The sequence below is a fragment of the Podarcis pityusensis genome, assembly GCF_964106645.2.
Source record: "Podarcis pityusensis genome assembly, chromosome: 7".
Classification (NCBI taxonomy): domain Eukaryota; kingdom Metazoa; phylum Chordata; class Lepidosauria; order Squamata; family Lacertidae; genus Podarcis; species Podarcis pityusensis.
Genome location: NC_138031.1, coordinates 90,448,876 through 90,464,703, shown reverse-complemented (window position 1 = coordinate 90,464,703; position 15,828 = coordinate 90,448,876). Strand labels below are relative to the sequence as shown.

General features: G+C 44.6%; 1 protein-coding gene across 3 annotated transcripts; it reads right to left on the bottom strand.

The window, feature by feature from the left end:
* Positions 1–588: 588 nt before the first annotated feature.
* On the bottom strand, positions 589–15,755 carry MTRF1 (mitochondrial translation release factor 1). 3 transcript variants are annotated; one of them, XM_081012976.1, is made up of 10 exons: positions 15,614–15,755; positions 13,390–13,831; positions 10,159–10,250; positions 9,344–9,425; positions 8,872–8,979; positions 8,611–8,783; positions 7,067–7,184; positions 5,706–5,842; positions 4,590–4,688; positions 589–887 (listed from the first exon to the last, which is right to left on the bottom strand). In XM_081012976.1, exons 2-10 carry the CDS (start codon positions 13,811–13,813, stop codon positions 765–767), a joined length of 1,356 nt encoding a protein of 451 aa, XP_080869102.1. In that variant the 5' UTR covers positions 13,814–13,831; positions 15,614–15,755; the 3' UTR covers positions 589–764. The 3 variants fall into 3 exon arrangements, with proteins under 3 accessions (XP_080869102.1, XP_080869103.1, XP_080869104.1); XM_081012977.1 differs by lacking the exon at positions 15,614–15,755 and adding an exon at positions 15,246–15,267; XM_081012978.1 differs by lacking the exon at positions 4,590–4,688.
* Between the last annotated feature and the right edge of the window lie 73 nt (positions 15,756–15,828).

Genomic DNA, 15,828 nt, shown 5'->3' with positions numbered 1-15,828 from the left:
CGGACTCTCAGTCACGTAGTTTCTTAAAGTCCTCACTCTCTGGTATGTAATTTCTTCATGGGCGGGGGCGGGTTGCTGTGTCTTGTGCTGGGGGGGGCATGTCAGGGAGAGTCTACCTGCCTCCACATGGAAGCTGGAGAAGAAGCTTGTGCCGGGACCCGGAGAGGTTCCCTTGCGTGGTGATCTCCCTGCTGCTTCCCTGGGGACAGTGTGGTTTTCTCTCCCTCTTTTTCATTCCAAGCGGCTGCTGCTCTGCGCTATCCGGCACATGGAGGGCCTGGGTTTTCTCAGGTGGTGCAGGAGTCTCCAGGAGAGCTCTCTTCAGTCCACCATGTTTCCTGGAAGTCATCAGTATGATGCCTACTTGACTGATTTCCCATTTTCTGCACACTACATGTTGCAGATTATATGGGCTAACACGCTAGCTCTTCCCTGGAAGCTGTGTCTCTACAGCTTGAAAACGGAGTTGCGTCTTCCATGGATAAGTGTGTGTTTGCCAGTCTGATTAGTCAAGCTGCACCCATCCCTTTAAAAATTTTATTTGTATGATTTGTCAGAGCAACTATGAAATAAAGCACCAGACAAACCTTTGTCTCTGCATGAAGTTCTACATGCTTTTATATGCCATTTGTTTAGGTCACAGCCATAAAGTCAGCGACAGCGATAATGAAATATTAAAATGCAGAACAGCACTCATACTTCTGTGAGGTTTGTTAAATTTTGCAAGCCAATTAAAAGCATTTGCATCCATTACACATTTCAAGTCAGGAGTCTGCTTGCAGAGATTTTAAATTGTTTTCCAAATGTTCCATCAGAGATTCCATCTCTGCAGCCTCTAAGAGTTTGCTGATTAGTTCATCCAGGAGCTTCTTCCCACTTAAGAATTCCTATTAAAAGATGGGGGGAAATAAAACACGTTACTGTGGACTGAAAGGATCAACATGAGTTTGGATTACATCAGTAAGCAGCATATGGACATGTATAATGTTCATGGTTTACTTGTGAAGTTGCTTTCGGCCACATTAATTATAACACCCCTTCTATGTCAGATTCAAGTTCTCCTTTGCCTACAAAGCTGTAGCCAAAAATGGCACCACTAACATACATGAGAGAAGTTACCAACAGATTTATGAGAACCTGAAATCTGCAGATTCTGAAAATTTTTGTGAAAAAATCCCTGAGAGGAAACCACAAAAACCGCTCTGTAAGGACTTGGGTGGCATGGGACACTGGCTGAAAGAGAAGAGAAAAAGCTGGCAACTGAGTGTGAGGGAGAATGGGATGGAGCAGCAGGAAGAGGAGGAAGGAAGAAGAACACAGATATAAAAAGGTAGAAATAAGCATCTCATTGTCTGTATAATTCATTTCCTGGCTCACTATTTTAAAGCTGTTTTAAAATGTACCCAGGGACAGAAGAGACAGCTGTCCACAAACATCAATAGAATAAACAAAAGATTTTAGGCATAAGACACATACTCCAAAGATTCCCAAATGAAGAAAAGCCAAAGCCAAAGCCACAGGCCCCTGAAGACAAAGCATGCTCAGCAGGCATGGAATTGCAGCATCATAGAACAGCGGAGTTGGAAGGGGTCCCAGGGTCCTCTAGTCCAGCCCCCTGACCGGGGGCCATCCCAGCTCAGCTTAAAAACCTCCAAGGAATGGTATCGGAAGAAATTAAAATTGAGAAAGGAATCAGGCAAGGGTGCCCACTTTCCCCTCTATTATTTATTGTGGTCCTGGAGGTCTTGCTGAACAGTTTGAGAAAAGAAGAGAAAGTCAAGGGGATCGTAGTGGGTTTGAAACAATATAAACTAAAAGCCTTTGCTGATGATTTGGTTCTAACTTTACAGGATCCAGAGACCAGTGCAGTAAAAGCACTGGAGATGATACAGGAGTATGGGCAGCTGGCTGGTTTTAAATTAAACAAGAAGAAAACCAAAGTACCGTATTTTTCGCCCTATAGGACGCACTTTTTCCCCTACAAAAATGAAGGGGAAATGTGTGTGCATCCTATGGGGCGAATGCAGGCTTTCGCTGAAGCCTGGAGAGCGAGAGGGGTCGGTGCGCACCGACCCCTCTCACTCTCCAGGCTTCAGGAAGCTCTCCGCAAGCCTTGGGAGCTCCGCGGGAGTTCCCGTCGGGCTCCCAAGGCTTGCGGATAGCAGCCTGCATCCCGAAGTCTGGGGCGCACTGCACAGCGTGCCCCGGGCTTCGTGCAGATATCGGGCAGCCCCACAAGCTCGGGGGACAGCGGGGAGGTGCAGCGCCACTATCCCGCTGTTCCCTGACCTGATTTGGATTCCCCGACCTGGTTTTGGGGGGGAAATAAAGGGAAAAAAAATTTCCCCCCAAAAAACTAGGTGCATCCTATGGGCCGGTGCGCCCTATGGGGCGAAAAATACGGTAATCGATAAAAACTTAGATAAAGATGAAAGAAAAACCCTTATAGAAAAAACAGGCCTAGCATTTATGAAGAAGGTTAAATACTTGGGTATGAATTTAACAGCTAAGAATTTGAATTTGTATAAAGATAATTATGAGAAAGTATGGAATGAAATAAAAAGAGATTTAGAGATTTGATCAAACTTAAAATTTTCACTTATGGGACGAATATCGGTGGTTAAGATGAATGTATTGCCGAAAATGCTGTTTCTATTTCAAACTTTACCTATTATTGATAATGTCAAATGCTTTAAAGAATGGCAGAAGGCCCTATCCAAATTTACCTGGCAAGGGAAAAAAACGAGAATTAAGTATAAATTACTTACAGATTCGAAAGAAAGAGGAGGCTTTTCCCTACCTGATTTAAAGATATATTTTGAGGCTGCGGCCTTCTGCTGGATTAAAGATTGGATCAATTTAGAAAATGAGGACATTTTGGACCTAGGAGGATTGGATAATAGGTTTGGCTGGCATGCATATCTTTGGTATGACAAAATAAAGGCCCATAGTGGCTTTAAGAATCATATAATTAGGAAAGCACTTTTAAATGTTTGGTCTAGATATCAGGATCTTTTGGTAAGAAAAACACCCAAATGGATTTCACCAATGGAAGCGCAGGCACAAAAAAAGCTTAATATAAATGGTTGAGATACTCAAAGATTTATTGGTTGAAGACGTGGAGGGATTTAAGTTAAAATCATTTGAACAAATCAAAGACAAAGTAAATTGGCTTCAATATTACCAAATTAATGAATTATTTAAGATTGATAAGAAAAAAGGTTTTGCAATTGAAAAAACCAAACTGGAAACAGAGTTGTTAGATACTAATGTTAAAAATTTGTCTAAAATGTATAGTTTGTTATTGGAGTAGCATACAAAAGATGAGCAAGTAAAATCGGTTATGATTGATTGGGCACAAGATGTGGGACATAATATAATGATGGAGGACTGGGAGAGACTTTGGAAGAAAGGGGTTAAGTTTACTGCATGTACAATGTTAAAGGAAAATATTATGAAAATGATGTATAGATGGTACTTAACCCCTGTTAAACTGGTGAAGATCTACCACAATTGTGATAATTTATTCTGGAAATGTAAAGAAAAGGAAGGTACTTTCTATCATATGTGGTGGACTTGCTCCAAGGTAAAAGACTTCTGGGGAAAAATTTATAATGAATTTTTAAAAAATGATGAAATATACATTTATGAAGAAACCAGAAGCCTTTGTCCTTGGAATAACAGGTTCTGAGCTGCCCAAAAAAGATGTAAAATTATTTTTGTATGCTACAACTGCTGCACGGATTTTATTAGCCAAAAAATGGAAAACACAAGAAATACCAACGGTACAAGAATGGCAGATGAAGATGATGGAGTTTATGGAGCTGGCTGACCTCACCGGGAGAATCCATGACCAGAAAGAAGAGGAACACCAAGAAGACTGGAAGAAATTTAAAGACTATTTGAATAAGTATTGTAATATTAAAGATATGTAACCACTTGAAAGAAACAATTAGGCCTAGGATTAAAATGGAATTAAATTTATAAATAAGAAAATGTATGATAAGGAAAGCTATGTAATATGATTAGGACTGTGATATGGTTTTTTGAAATTCTGATGTTGGAAACTGCTACATATAATTACTAAGAAATTCAGATGGAAGAGATTCGAGGAAGTCAAACACTATGTTTATGAAGATGGATGAGACTTAATTTTAATTAATTAAGTGGTAATATGTTGTATGTATCTTTTTTCATTTTTATATTTTTCTCCTATATTTTGTTTGTTTTTATTATTGTTAATCTTTTCTTTTTTTACTATGTTTATCTACTGAAAAGAATAAATATTATTTGGGGGAAAAAATTAAAAACCTCCAAGGAAGGGGCATCCACCACCTCCCCATGAAGGAATGCAATGGCTGGAGCCACGAACAGAAGCCCCCCCCCCCCCCCGCAACGGACTGTTGCACAGCCTCTTCTGAGTGCCACTGTAAAGGGGAAGAGCTGAAGCTGAATGGTGCAACATGCAAAAGTCCCAGTGAAAAGAGTATCGGGCAACAGGGTTTCCATGCACTGCTGCAGGGTCTTGCATTACTGGAGAAGATGGAGGCTCCAGGCCAACATAGGAGAACCCTTTAAGAGACAAATACCTTGATGTCACGGATTTCATAGGTAACCCTGTGGTCAGTGACTCGGTCTTGGTGGAAGTTATATGTGCGAATTCTCTCTGACTGGGCTCTTGTCCCCAACTGCAAAAGAACATTTTGTTTTGTTTCACAATTTAAAAAATGTAATAATTAAAACATTTTTGCTATAGTCTCAATAGCTCGGCATTTATTATTATTGGTCAATGTCTACACATTTTTCAACACTTGAGAATTTATTATGTTTAATTCAATTTATTAGTCACTTGCTACAAAAGGAGACTCCAAGCACAACATAAAATGAGAAAAAGAACAATACATTACAATAAAAGCCATAAAATAACCTATAAAGCCTATTAAAATATAGTACTTATTTTGTATGCAAAATGTCAATTAAGAATGCAGGTCTTAAAATCTAATTTACTTTTGCATTGTAGCTTTACTGTTTTCAATCTAGGTGCTTTATAATAGATAATTTATTATAATAACCTTATGAGACGAGTTGTAATTATTGCAATTATACAAGTGCAAAATGCATTCAAAGTCGCTCAAAGGCCTTGATCCTTGGGCATCTGCAGCAAGAGGGAGCCACCCTCCCCAGGCCATAATCCCCCCAATCCCTGGTTTTCATTATTTTAAATAAAACTTTCTAGCACTTGTAGAACCAAAGCCATAAGGCAAAATATGCAGATATCTCATGTGTTTTGTGAGAAACTAATTTGGTCCTGCCTTCAGTCAATGTATGAAGTCATAGCAATGACTGAAACTCAGGGAGAGAAATCCAGGTATTAGACCCCCAAAAAGAAGGCTGTGGGGGGGGGGGGGCACCCATTGCCTAGATTACTGGTTTGCTCACATATTGCATGCCAACCTTTCCTGGTGAAGTGAATGCTGTCCCACAGAAATCAATTCAGGTATCCTGGATTTTTATTTAAATGTGATTGTCACCCATTACTAAACACTGACGAGCTTCAGACCTGCTTTGTGGTAATGTCAGAGGCTGAATCCAAAACCTCCTGCCTACAAACCCCCTGCTTACGGAGTGAGGCCAATTGCAGAGCTCCCCCCCCCCCGCTTTCCACACAGGGAGCACCTAAGGGAAGCAGTGGCCCATCTTCTCACCTGCAGTTTCCTGGCGCTCTGCCTCTGCCTCAGCTCTCTCTCTATGGTCTGCTGGTACAGCTTGTCTCTCAAGGTCCGCAGAGCAGTTTCTCTATTCACTTGCTGAGATCGCTCTTCTTGGCACTCAGTGGTTAACCCTTCAGAATTTTTAGAAAGCTTTCATCAGATAATCCCTGCCTGCATAAGTTTTGGAAATAAGTGACCATGTCTTGCAAATTATTCATGCTAAGCTGACCAGGAAGGGCTACTGCTCCCATTTGGTAAAATGGAAAATCCTGTGCTCCAAGAAACAAAAATGTACACAGACGCTATGAAGTTTAAGTTCCCATCTATAAACTTCTTATTTTATGTATTTTAAAACTATTTTTCTGGCATAATCACAAAAAATATTATCCATGAAAAATTATTTCCAGAAAAACAGAATCAAAGAATCACAGAACTGTAGAGTTGGACGGGACCCAATCCCTTCTAGTCCAACCCCCTGCAATGCAGGAATCCCAGCTAAAGCATCCATGACAGATGGCCATCTGACATCCACTTAAAAACCTCCGAGGAAGGAGAGTCCACCACCTCCCGAGGGAGACTGTTCCACTGTCAAACAGCTCTTACTGTCAGAAAGTTCTTCCTGATGTTTAGTCAGAATCTCCTTTCTTGTAATTTACTATATATTTACATTATAACAAACAATACATCTAGACAGATCCTTTATGCCTTGGTCAATTTTCTCAGGAAGAGAGTCTGAGGAAAGGAGGGAAATAGTGTTGAAGAATCTCCAGCTGGCAGCTTGTTCTGGGCCCTGGAGGTGTTCCACTTTGGCCTATGAGGTTGTTCCCCCCAAACCACAGCACACCAGATGTCGTATGTGACATCATGCAAGGGCAGGTGGAGATGCGGCTGGCGGTGCACCGCCTTAAAGTGCGCCCCCAACTGTACCTGGGCAAGAGAGGCTCGGGCAGCGGCAACAAGGATAGGGATGATCCTTCAGACATTGTATAAGGAGATTTTCAAAAAAGCTTTTGATACAGTCCCTCCCTCAGCAAAAAACTTAGCAGTCACAGGATAAAGGAACAGGCCCTCTTATGGATCTGTAACTGGTTAAAGAACAGGAAGCAGCGAATACAAATAGATTATAAATAGATGGTGGTGATGATGATTTTATTTGTACCCTGCCCATCTGGCTGGTTGCCCCATCCACTCCTCTAAGGAGCACTGTCCCCCAGGAATCTGCATCAGTCCTCTTTTTTAGCATAGCCACAGAAGACAGCCTGCGTATCACAAATTGAATACTGGTTCCTATATATTTGATGTGCATGTTTCTGTGAAAAGGGGAGCAAAGATAAAACAAACTATACAAGGGTTACCTGTGGGAATGTGTACAATTCTAACAGCACTGTCTGTTGTATTGACATGCTGACCTCCTGCTCCTTTGGCTCGAAATGTATCTATACGCAAATCTCTTGGATCTATTTTAACTGTCACCTTGAGAGAGAGAGAGAGAGAACATTTTACTATCTTACACGGAATTTTATGGGGAAAACCTGCGTCCATCCCCCAAAGGTGTTTGTGTGTGTGTGTGTTTTTTTTCCTTCACCCTATTCAGAGAATCAGAAGAACTGCCAAAGAAGCCATGCTGGGGCTGCATGCATTTTTTAAAAAATCCCTTTTTTTGTTTTTGTTTGGTATGGTTATGTTTGGTTGAGGAGAAGTATCTTCTTCATCAGGGAGGGGAAGCTGTGGCTTGTGAGTTAAACCTGGCTGGCCAGACCTCTCCATTTTGCCTGCCAGGCCGTCTGGAGGAAGCCATGCCCATCCACCCTTTAAGGAGCTTAAAGGGATTGGCCAATTTTGTTCCTTCAATGGAGCAAGGCTTGAGTGCACCATTTTCCTTTGCTGGAGAAGATAGGAGACTACCCCCCACTCACCAGTGCTGCTCTTTAATGCAGCCGCCCCCCGACCCTATCAGCCTCCAAAATGGGAAGTTGGGAGAAGCCACACAGAGCAGTTGCAGAACTCAGCTTAGCCGCACGTCCCTGTTCCTTTCTGGGGACAGCACACACTGTCAAAGCAAGCAGCGCCTCTCCTCCACCCCATAAGCATGGAGGTCCATGGCGAAGCTTTGACTTCTGGGTCACCCTCCCTAATGTTTGGGAAAGGGGATGCTAGCCTTGGCTGAGAGTGCTTTCAAAGTAGCACCTGGAGAGAGGAGTCGTAGCGCACTCTGTGCTGCTCTTTGAAGCAGCCCCACAGTGCTCAGCCCTAGGCAGCACGGACCTCCTCCCACATCAGCTAAGGGGAATTTCCTGCAGGAACTGAACTTGTTCAATTGGGCTGGATTCCCAAATGCACGGCTAAAACGGAGATAAAAACCATTTTTAACAGCATGGTCCTGCCTGCATGGTGCTTTGCAGTCCTGGCTTCGGGATGCCACTTGATTAACAGGTGGGCCTTTGGGAGCTCTTTTCAATCTCTTTTTGAATGAACTGCCCTGAACAATTTCGTATCATCAGCAAACTTGGTCACCTCACTGCTCGCTCCTAACTCCAGTTCAACCAGTGCGGCCAGCGGCCAGGGACAATGGGAGCTGCAGTACCCCACACCCCTCTGTTTATCCCTTGTGCCTAAGAGAAATGGGAGTAAAGCAAGCTGGCCTGGCCCATGGAGACTGGTGGGATGCAGCTTGCCCAGAGCTCAGCTTTTCTTCCCTGTGCAGAGTTGAAGTAGCACCAGAAACCTACTAAAAAGACAGACACATGCACAACAGGCCCATCTCATGAGGCAGTTATGGGCACGGCTATTCCCCCGGAAGATCACATAAGGTGGTGTTGTGGTCAAGTTAACAAACATTCTACTTAGAAACTAGCATTTATGGAGTTACACAGCAAGAGACACCGACTGAAATGAATACCTCATCTGGCTGAGGGAGGACAATCACTGACATGGTGCCAGTATGGATCCGCTGCATTCTGGAAGATAATCCTGTTTCAGGGATTCGCTGCACTCTGTGAGTCCCTCCTTCATATTTCAAATGCCTGTAGACGTCGTCTCCCAAAATACGAGCAGCAGCATGGTGTAGCCCACCTTTAAATACACATTACAGGTTGGGGAAAGGGGTGAAGGCAATCTTTTAAGTTATCTATGCGACTAGTATAACAGGCTACAGCCATACCGTAATCCGCTGGAGTGTAGTTCACAGTCTCAAAGGTCCAGCATTTGTAATCAGCGTAATTCCGGTACATGTCAAATACCTCTTTGGTAAATTGCTGACAAATGTCACCTGAAATGCAAGAGTTTTCTCTGAATGCTACTGAAATGTCAATATGAGCAGTGCTGTGCAGAATGCTGTCACCGTAAGGAGATGAGCAGGCTCAGGGCCACCTAGCCCAGCTCCCTGGTCTCACAGGGGCCAACTTGTGGGAAACCTGCAAGCAGGACGGGAGCCCAGGAGCAGCCCTCTCCCCTCCTGTCATTTCCAGCAACAGGTATTCTGAAGCACTGCCTCTGACCGTGGATCATCACCACCACCACTAATAATTTAGCTTCGTTAAATCAATATCTAATTTCTAACACAAAACAACTGACAAAAACAGAAAGCCCCATAACTAGGAGGAGGGTGGTTTTTATGTGGCGACTTTGCTGACCTCCAGTTGTCCTGCCAGATGTTACTTCTAACAATACACCACTGTCATCATATTTTTCTCTTGGTATCAAGATCTGGAAAATCTGAAAAATAAAATAGGTTTTTAATTCACAAGTACAAAGTGGAAAATATTATCAATGCTTATAATAGTTAGAAAGCAAAGACAAAACACACATTTTTTGTGTGGGTGGGGTTAATATTCAGGAGCAAGTTCACGCTAATGTTTTATGTACAGGAACACATAACCTACTTTTTCATTCACAGTATCATAATGTGAATCAGAAGTTCATGTGTAGGTATAGTTTCTCACAAACTAGGAAGCTTTGTGAAAATATTCAGAACACAGACTACCACAGTTCCACACTGCAGATTCAAATGCTTTTTGCTTCTGATTCTGAAGAGTATCCAGTGTGAGAGGCCAACACCTCTCTGTATCCTACAGAGAACCTGTCTCCCCTTCTTTTTCTGCCCCCTCAGAGGCTGGATGGCTCCAGCCCCAGCCCAGGCCATAGCTGCCTCCTCCCCCTCCCCACCTCTCCCTCCCATAGTTAAGCCCAGCACCTGCACAATCGGAAATTGATCCTTGTGAGCACAGCAGCAGCAGCCCGCTATGGAAGGGCTTGTGGGGGGCGGGGACAGTTTCAGCACCGCTTTTCCCTAGAGAAAAACTCCAGGCCGCTGGCCACATTGAGAGATAAATGGGAAGATACAACCTTGTTTTTCCTACACAAGAGTCTAGTGCACACTATTCTCCATACGTATCACCATTCAAACTGATTGCTAGATCAGGAAATCCATCCATGGTCCCCTGCTCACCTTTCGACACAGAGCGCTGATCTTCTGGTCAATAATCTCCTTTTCCTCTAGAGCAAGTTCTAGTAGCGGTTTCTCTTCTGGGCTGTTTAGCTCTAGGGATAAGTGGTTGAAGAAGTAAACATTCAGTAATCTTGTTAAAACAAACAGTTTGGGTGCATCTACCTCATTTAATTTTATTTCACTTTTGTCCTTTGTTGTTCTGCGAACCATCTGGACATAGTTCCTGTAGACATGTACTACATTCTTCCATCAAGGTCCAGCCTGGACTTAGATGGCAAATTTGCATCCATGCTCATCTAAAGACATTTGAGGCAGTGTGCCATGAAGGACATGGGGAAAACCTTGAAATGGAATTATGTACCGTATTTTTCGCTCTATAGGATGCACTTTTTCCCTCCTAAAAAGCAAGAGAAAATGTGTGTGCATCCTATGGAGCGAATGCAGGGGGGAGGCAGGTGGGAAAAGCCCCCAAGAGCCGCACACAAGCTCCGTGCGCTCTTGCGGGCTTTTCCCCAGGAGGGAGAAGGGACTGACTGGCTGTATCAGTCCCTTCTCCCACCTCGTAGAAAAGCCCACAGGAGCCACGCACCCTTTAAAGAGTGTGCGGCTTCTGCGGGCTTTTGCGAGAGGTGAGGGAATTCCCCCACCTCCCAGAAAAGCCAGGAGAGGGGGCCACTAGGGGCGCATCAGAAGATGGCTGACAATAACATCTCTCTGACCCACATGAGGTAATTTGGAGGCTGTGATGGGAGTAAATAGCCTCCCTACCCCCCCAGGATTGTGGGGGGGGGGAGACTGCCCTTGCCTGCTGTGCCCTATACCACCCCCGAATTTGTGGGGATGGGGGCACTAGGCACAATGCCCTCCTGTGGGATTTCGGCGCTCCTGGACGCCGTCTCTGATCCGCGCCACTAGCTGCAAGAACTTCAAAAGAAACAATTTGGATGAAGCGAATGCACATATTTCAAGGAAGGAGGGGGAGTAAAGACGATCTCTGATAAAACAAGATGAGTCGGAGGAACAAGTATAAATCATGAGAAGATACGCCAAGACTCGGTATGGCAAAGGGACTGATGGGGGAGGGGGAAAAAAACTTTCCTTTCTTTCCTTTATGTGATTAAACAAGAATCCCCCCCCCCCTCACAAGTCAGAAATGTCGTTTTAAGGACTTAAGCTGTGGATTTAAGCTGTGTGGAGATAAACTTTTGAACCAAAGCATGTTTTAAGAAGAGCGTGGAATGTATAAGGGCTTTGGAATGACGCAGTTAAAAATACCATCGCCATATTGGGAAGTTCTGTCGGAGGACTTAAGTCTGGGAGGAGAAATAGAGAAATAGAGCTGTTTTTATATTGTGGGTGAAACTCCTCAGAGGGACTTAAGAACGACAGTTCTGTAATTAATGATGGAAAGAGCGATGTTATCTATGAAGGCGATGATATATGGAAACCATCTCAATTTGAGGATTGGAAGAACGGAAAAATTCACACAGGATTATTATTGGTGTTTATCGGCTTAAGGAGACTATCAGAAGAGATCATAAAGAAAAAAGAGAAAATATATGAACAAGATGTGATGTGGAAACAGCAAGATAAGACTGGATAGAATTATGAACTTTGTTTGGACTGATTTGGACATTAATCCAGCAAGAAGATGATCAGAATCCCCCTTCGGATCTTGAAATATGGGTCCCCTCAACAAAATTTAAAATTCGGCTTTGTAATTCGGAATTTATGTGATGTGATTTGATTTGATTGGCCGGTTAATAAAAATTATTAAAAAAGAAAAGAAAAGCCAGGAGAAGCCGTGCAGCCCTTTTAAATAGCGCGCGGCTTCTGCCGGTTTTGCGGAAGGTGGGGGAATCCCCCCACCTCCCAGAAAAGCCAGGAGAAGCCGCGCAGCCCCTTTAAAGAGCGCACAGCTTCTGCGTGAGGTGGAGGAATTCCCCCACCTCCCGCAAAAGCAGGGAGAAGGTCTGGGAGAAGCACACAGGCTGCACGCTTCTGTCCCCTTCTCCCCAAACTGGGCTTTTGTGGGAGGTGGGGGAATTCCCCCACCTCCCACAAAAGCAGGAATAAGGTCTGGGAGAAGCGCACAGGCTGCCTGCAGCCCGTCTGCTGCTCCCAGAGCTGGGGGGGGGGTCATATATTTTTCCTTGATTTCCCCCTCTGAAAACTAGGTGCGCCCTATGGAGTGAAAAATACGGTAATATCAGAATCGTAAGAAAGCAGGGGTTTTGGCTTTTGCTAAAAATGAAATTGAAGGGGTGTGTAGGTCAACAGGAGAGAGGAGGAACTAAATGAAAACAATAGGCTCTTTCCTTCCTCATAAAAGATGGTGGTGAAAGCAGACAATATTATTGCCCTAGTCAAATATTTTATCACTGTTTGCTGGGGAAAGGGACAGCAGCTTTTCTGGGCAAGATACGTATCTTCATGTGGCTCTTCGAACTTTAGGATAGCATCCAGACTTTTTGGTCTCAATGAGCAGGGCGGGTAGTGGCAGCAGGAAGGAGATGAACAAACCTCAAGCCACCACCACTGCTCTACAACCTACTTCTGGGTTTGCAGCATTCGGGTTCCAAGTTGTTCGGGAACTAAGCTGTTCGAAAACCGAGATACCACTGTACCATAGTTATGTTTGGATATCATCATGACAGATCCAAATAGTTACTAGATGGACAAGTAACTAAACAAGTGAGAAAAGTCAAACTATATTTTTTATTAGTTTACACAGATCTGATGAGCCAGTTGGTAACTCTTTCCCTTCCGAGTTGCTTCCTTCCTTGCTCCATGATTCTTCTTCCCTGCTTCCCTCTCTCTCCCTAAACCAGCCCTTTCTCTCTCTGAGGAGCCAGTCAGAGCACGCCGGGCTTCTCTCTCTCAATCCAGCGACTGACTGGTCGATCGCAATCGATGTGTTGGACATGCCTGCTCTAGGGGATCCTTACTGAGAGATCTCTGTAAACACACTTAAAGAAGTACTTCCTGCAGTACTTCCTCAGTGAATCCTGCAAATAGCTGCTGGTCCAAGCACACTGCTTTTAATGAACCCATGAATTTGAGAAAAAAGTGGGAGAGACTTGGAATGGCTTGTAAAGCCAACAAGTGAGGAGAAAGCTACAGAGAGTTGGTGGATGTCAGGGTACAATTGCTCTATTAGATGAAATTTAAGCAAAAGGTCTTGAAGATGGCAGGGGGAGGTGAGCTAAGCAAAACACCTGCATAACTTACTTGAACAAAGTATCTCCAAATCTTGAAGTTCTTTTTCTGCCTCTTGAATTTCTTTAAATGTCACAGCAAGCGGGAACAGTTCAGCATGTCTCTTGCTTAGAGCTCTTCTTCTGTGTTCTTTTACTGAGCTATCACGGAGCAATTTCTCCATTCTTTGGTATTCTTGGCTTAAAGTCTGTAAATACGTTTGCAGTGCTTCAAGGTTCCAGAGTGTTCCTGAGGTCTGGTGATATCTCCTTGGCCAGTTATTAAATGCTACAATAGGGGCAACTGTATTCCACAAATCCCAGCTGTGCTGAAAAGTATTCAGTTTTGTCCAACAAGTAGCTCTCTTACCAAGTAAAGGAAGATGGCGCTGCTGGAGAGAGCAGTAACACTGAACACGCAATGTTCTAAAAAAAGGAATTGTTTGGTGAGGTTTCATCTCAGGGTTCTAATCTTTCTGGAATGCAAAAAAAAAAGAAAAGAAATAAAAAGACTAGTATTGCTTTCCACTGCTTCACTTATATCAGTTTAACTAAGTGTCTGAACAACACAGTGGGCAGGATCCACCTAACAAATGCCATCCGCAGAAGCCCTGCACCAGGGCCGTCATGTGTGCAGTGGCGCTTTCCTTGCCACTGAATTCAAGCCTATAACTCATACTATAATGCTGAATATCATTGACCACTGTAGCAACCCCATGAGATAGGTTACTAATATTTCCATTACATAAATGTGGCATGTTGCCAAAACACAGCCTGAGAAAAAATGGTGGTTCAGTGAAAGTGTAGCCACTTTAATCAAAATAAATTATTGTTAAGGAAAAAATGATTAGTTTTCCATGTTTCTGGTATCATATCCTGTTCTGAGCATGAGCCAACAGGTTGTCTTAACATTAAAAGGTAAAAAAAGTAAAGGACCCCTGGGTGGTTAAGTCTGGTCAAAGGTGACTATGGGATTGCAGTGCTCATCTCGCTTTCAGGCTGAGGGAGCTGGCGTTTGTCCACAAACAGATTTCTGGGTCATGTGGCCAGCAGGACTAAACTGCTTCTGGTGCAACGGGACACCGTGACGGAAACCAAAGCGCACGGAAATGCCGTTTACCTTCCTGTCGCAGCAGTACCTATTTATCTACTTGGACTGGTGTGCTTTTGAACTGCTAGGTTGGCAGGAACTGGGAACATGACATACATAAGCTCGTAGGAAACTGCTCTGACAGGCATGGTTAGCAAATAAGAAACATTTTACATATCTCATGCTGTTGAGCAAAACGTTTAAGATTTAAACACCGTTCAAAGGCTGAGCAATACTGCTCCCTACAGTTCTGAATGATCCTATAATTTCAGGGAATACCCAAGTTTCCCAGTCAGTAATTTCACTAACTACTTCCAGCATGGTAGTTGCTTCTGCAAACCGTATGACAGTCTCTTCTAAGTCTAATTATAATAAGACAGCTGACCATTGGTACGGACACAAATTCTAGTCTCCAATATCCTGTAAGTCTTTTAGCAAAGCGTCTGGCTCTGGCCCAAGCTGGCCAAGTTGGCAGGTCACAAGTGCTTAGTAGTAGTAGTAGTAGTAAAGGTAAAGGGACCCCTGACCATTAGGTCGAGTCGTGACCGACTCTGGAATTGCGGCGCTCATCTCGCTTTATTGGCCGAGGGAGCCGGCGTACAGCTTCCGGGTCATGTGGCCAGCATGACTAAGCCGCTTCTGGCGAACCAGAGCAGGGCACGGAAACGCCGTTTACCTTCCCGCTGGAGTGGTACCTATTTATCTACTTGCGCTTTGACGTGCTTTCGAACTGCTAGGTGGGCAGGAGCAGGGACCGAGCAACGGGAGCTCACCCCGTCACAGAGATTCGAACCACCAACCTTCTGATCGGCAAGCCCTAGGCTCTGTGGTTTAACCCACAGTGCCACCCGCGTCCCGAGTAGTGGTAGTACTACTACTACTATACAAATACTACTACTACTATTATATAGTAGTAGTAGTACAGTAGCCAGGGAATAGGAATGCAGGTTCGGCCTCCCTAGAGCATCATCTTGTGCACAGGACGCTCTGTAAATCTGAGCAGGAATTCTAAGGCAGAGCTGCAGCTTCAGCCCGGGGCTCCCACATCCCAGCTGCAAGAGGAGCTGATGGGGAAACCGGGCAGCCATTTGTCAGGGGAGCAAGGAACGGGGCAGAGCGGCGCCTCCCAGAAGGCCAGGGCGACGCTTCCGGCGCGCCTCTTACTTACCTCCGCTTCCCTGGCTCTGAGGTGGCCCGAGGGGGCAGCGCGGACCCCCGCTCGCCTCCTGCCGGGGCGGCCCTTCCTTCGCCTCGCGGGCCCGACGCGCGCGCCTCTTCTTCTCGGGCGCGGGAGGCCGGCGCAGCTCTTGCGGGGGGGGGGGGGCGAGTGCAGGACGAGGCGCTGAGGGAGGGCCACCCCCCGCGCGCGCCTTTCCCTTCCGC

Bases quoted from the DNA above. Each gene is read 5' to 3' on its own strand.
- MTRF1 (XM_081012976.1), bottom strand. From the start codon at position 13,813: ATGAAACCTCACCAAACAATTCCTTTTTTTAGAACATTGCGTGTTCAG. The intron at 8,980-9,343 runs GTCAGCAAAGTC...CTTGCATTTCAG, and splicing joins ATCTGGCAGGACAACTGGAG to GTGACATTTGTCAGCAATTT. The intron at 4,689-5,705 runs GTGAGAAGATGG...GTTCTTTTGCAG, and splicing joins AGAGCGCCAGGAAACTGCAG to TTGGGGACAAGAGCCCAGTC.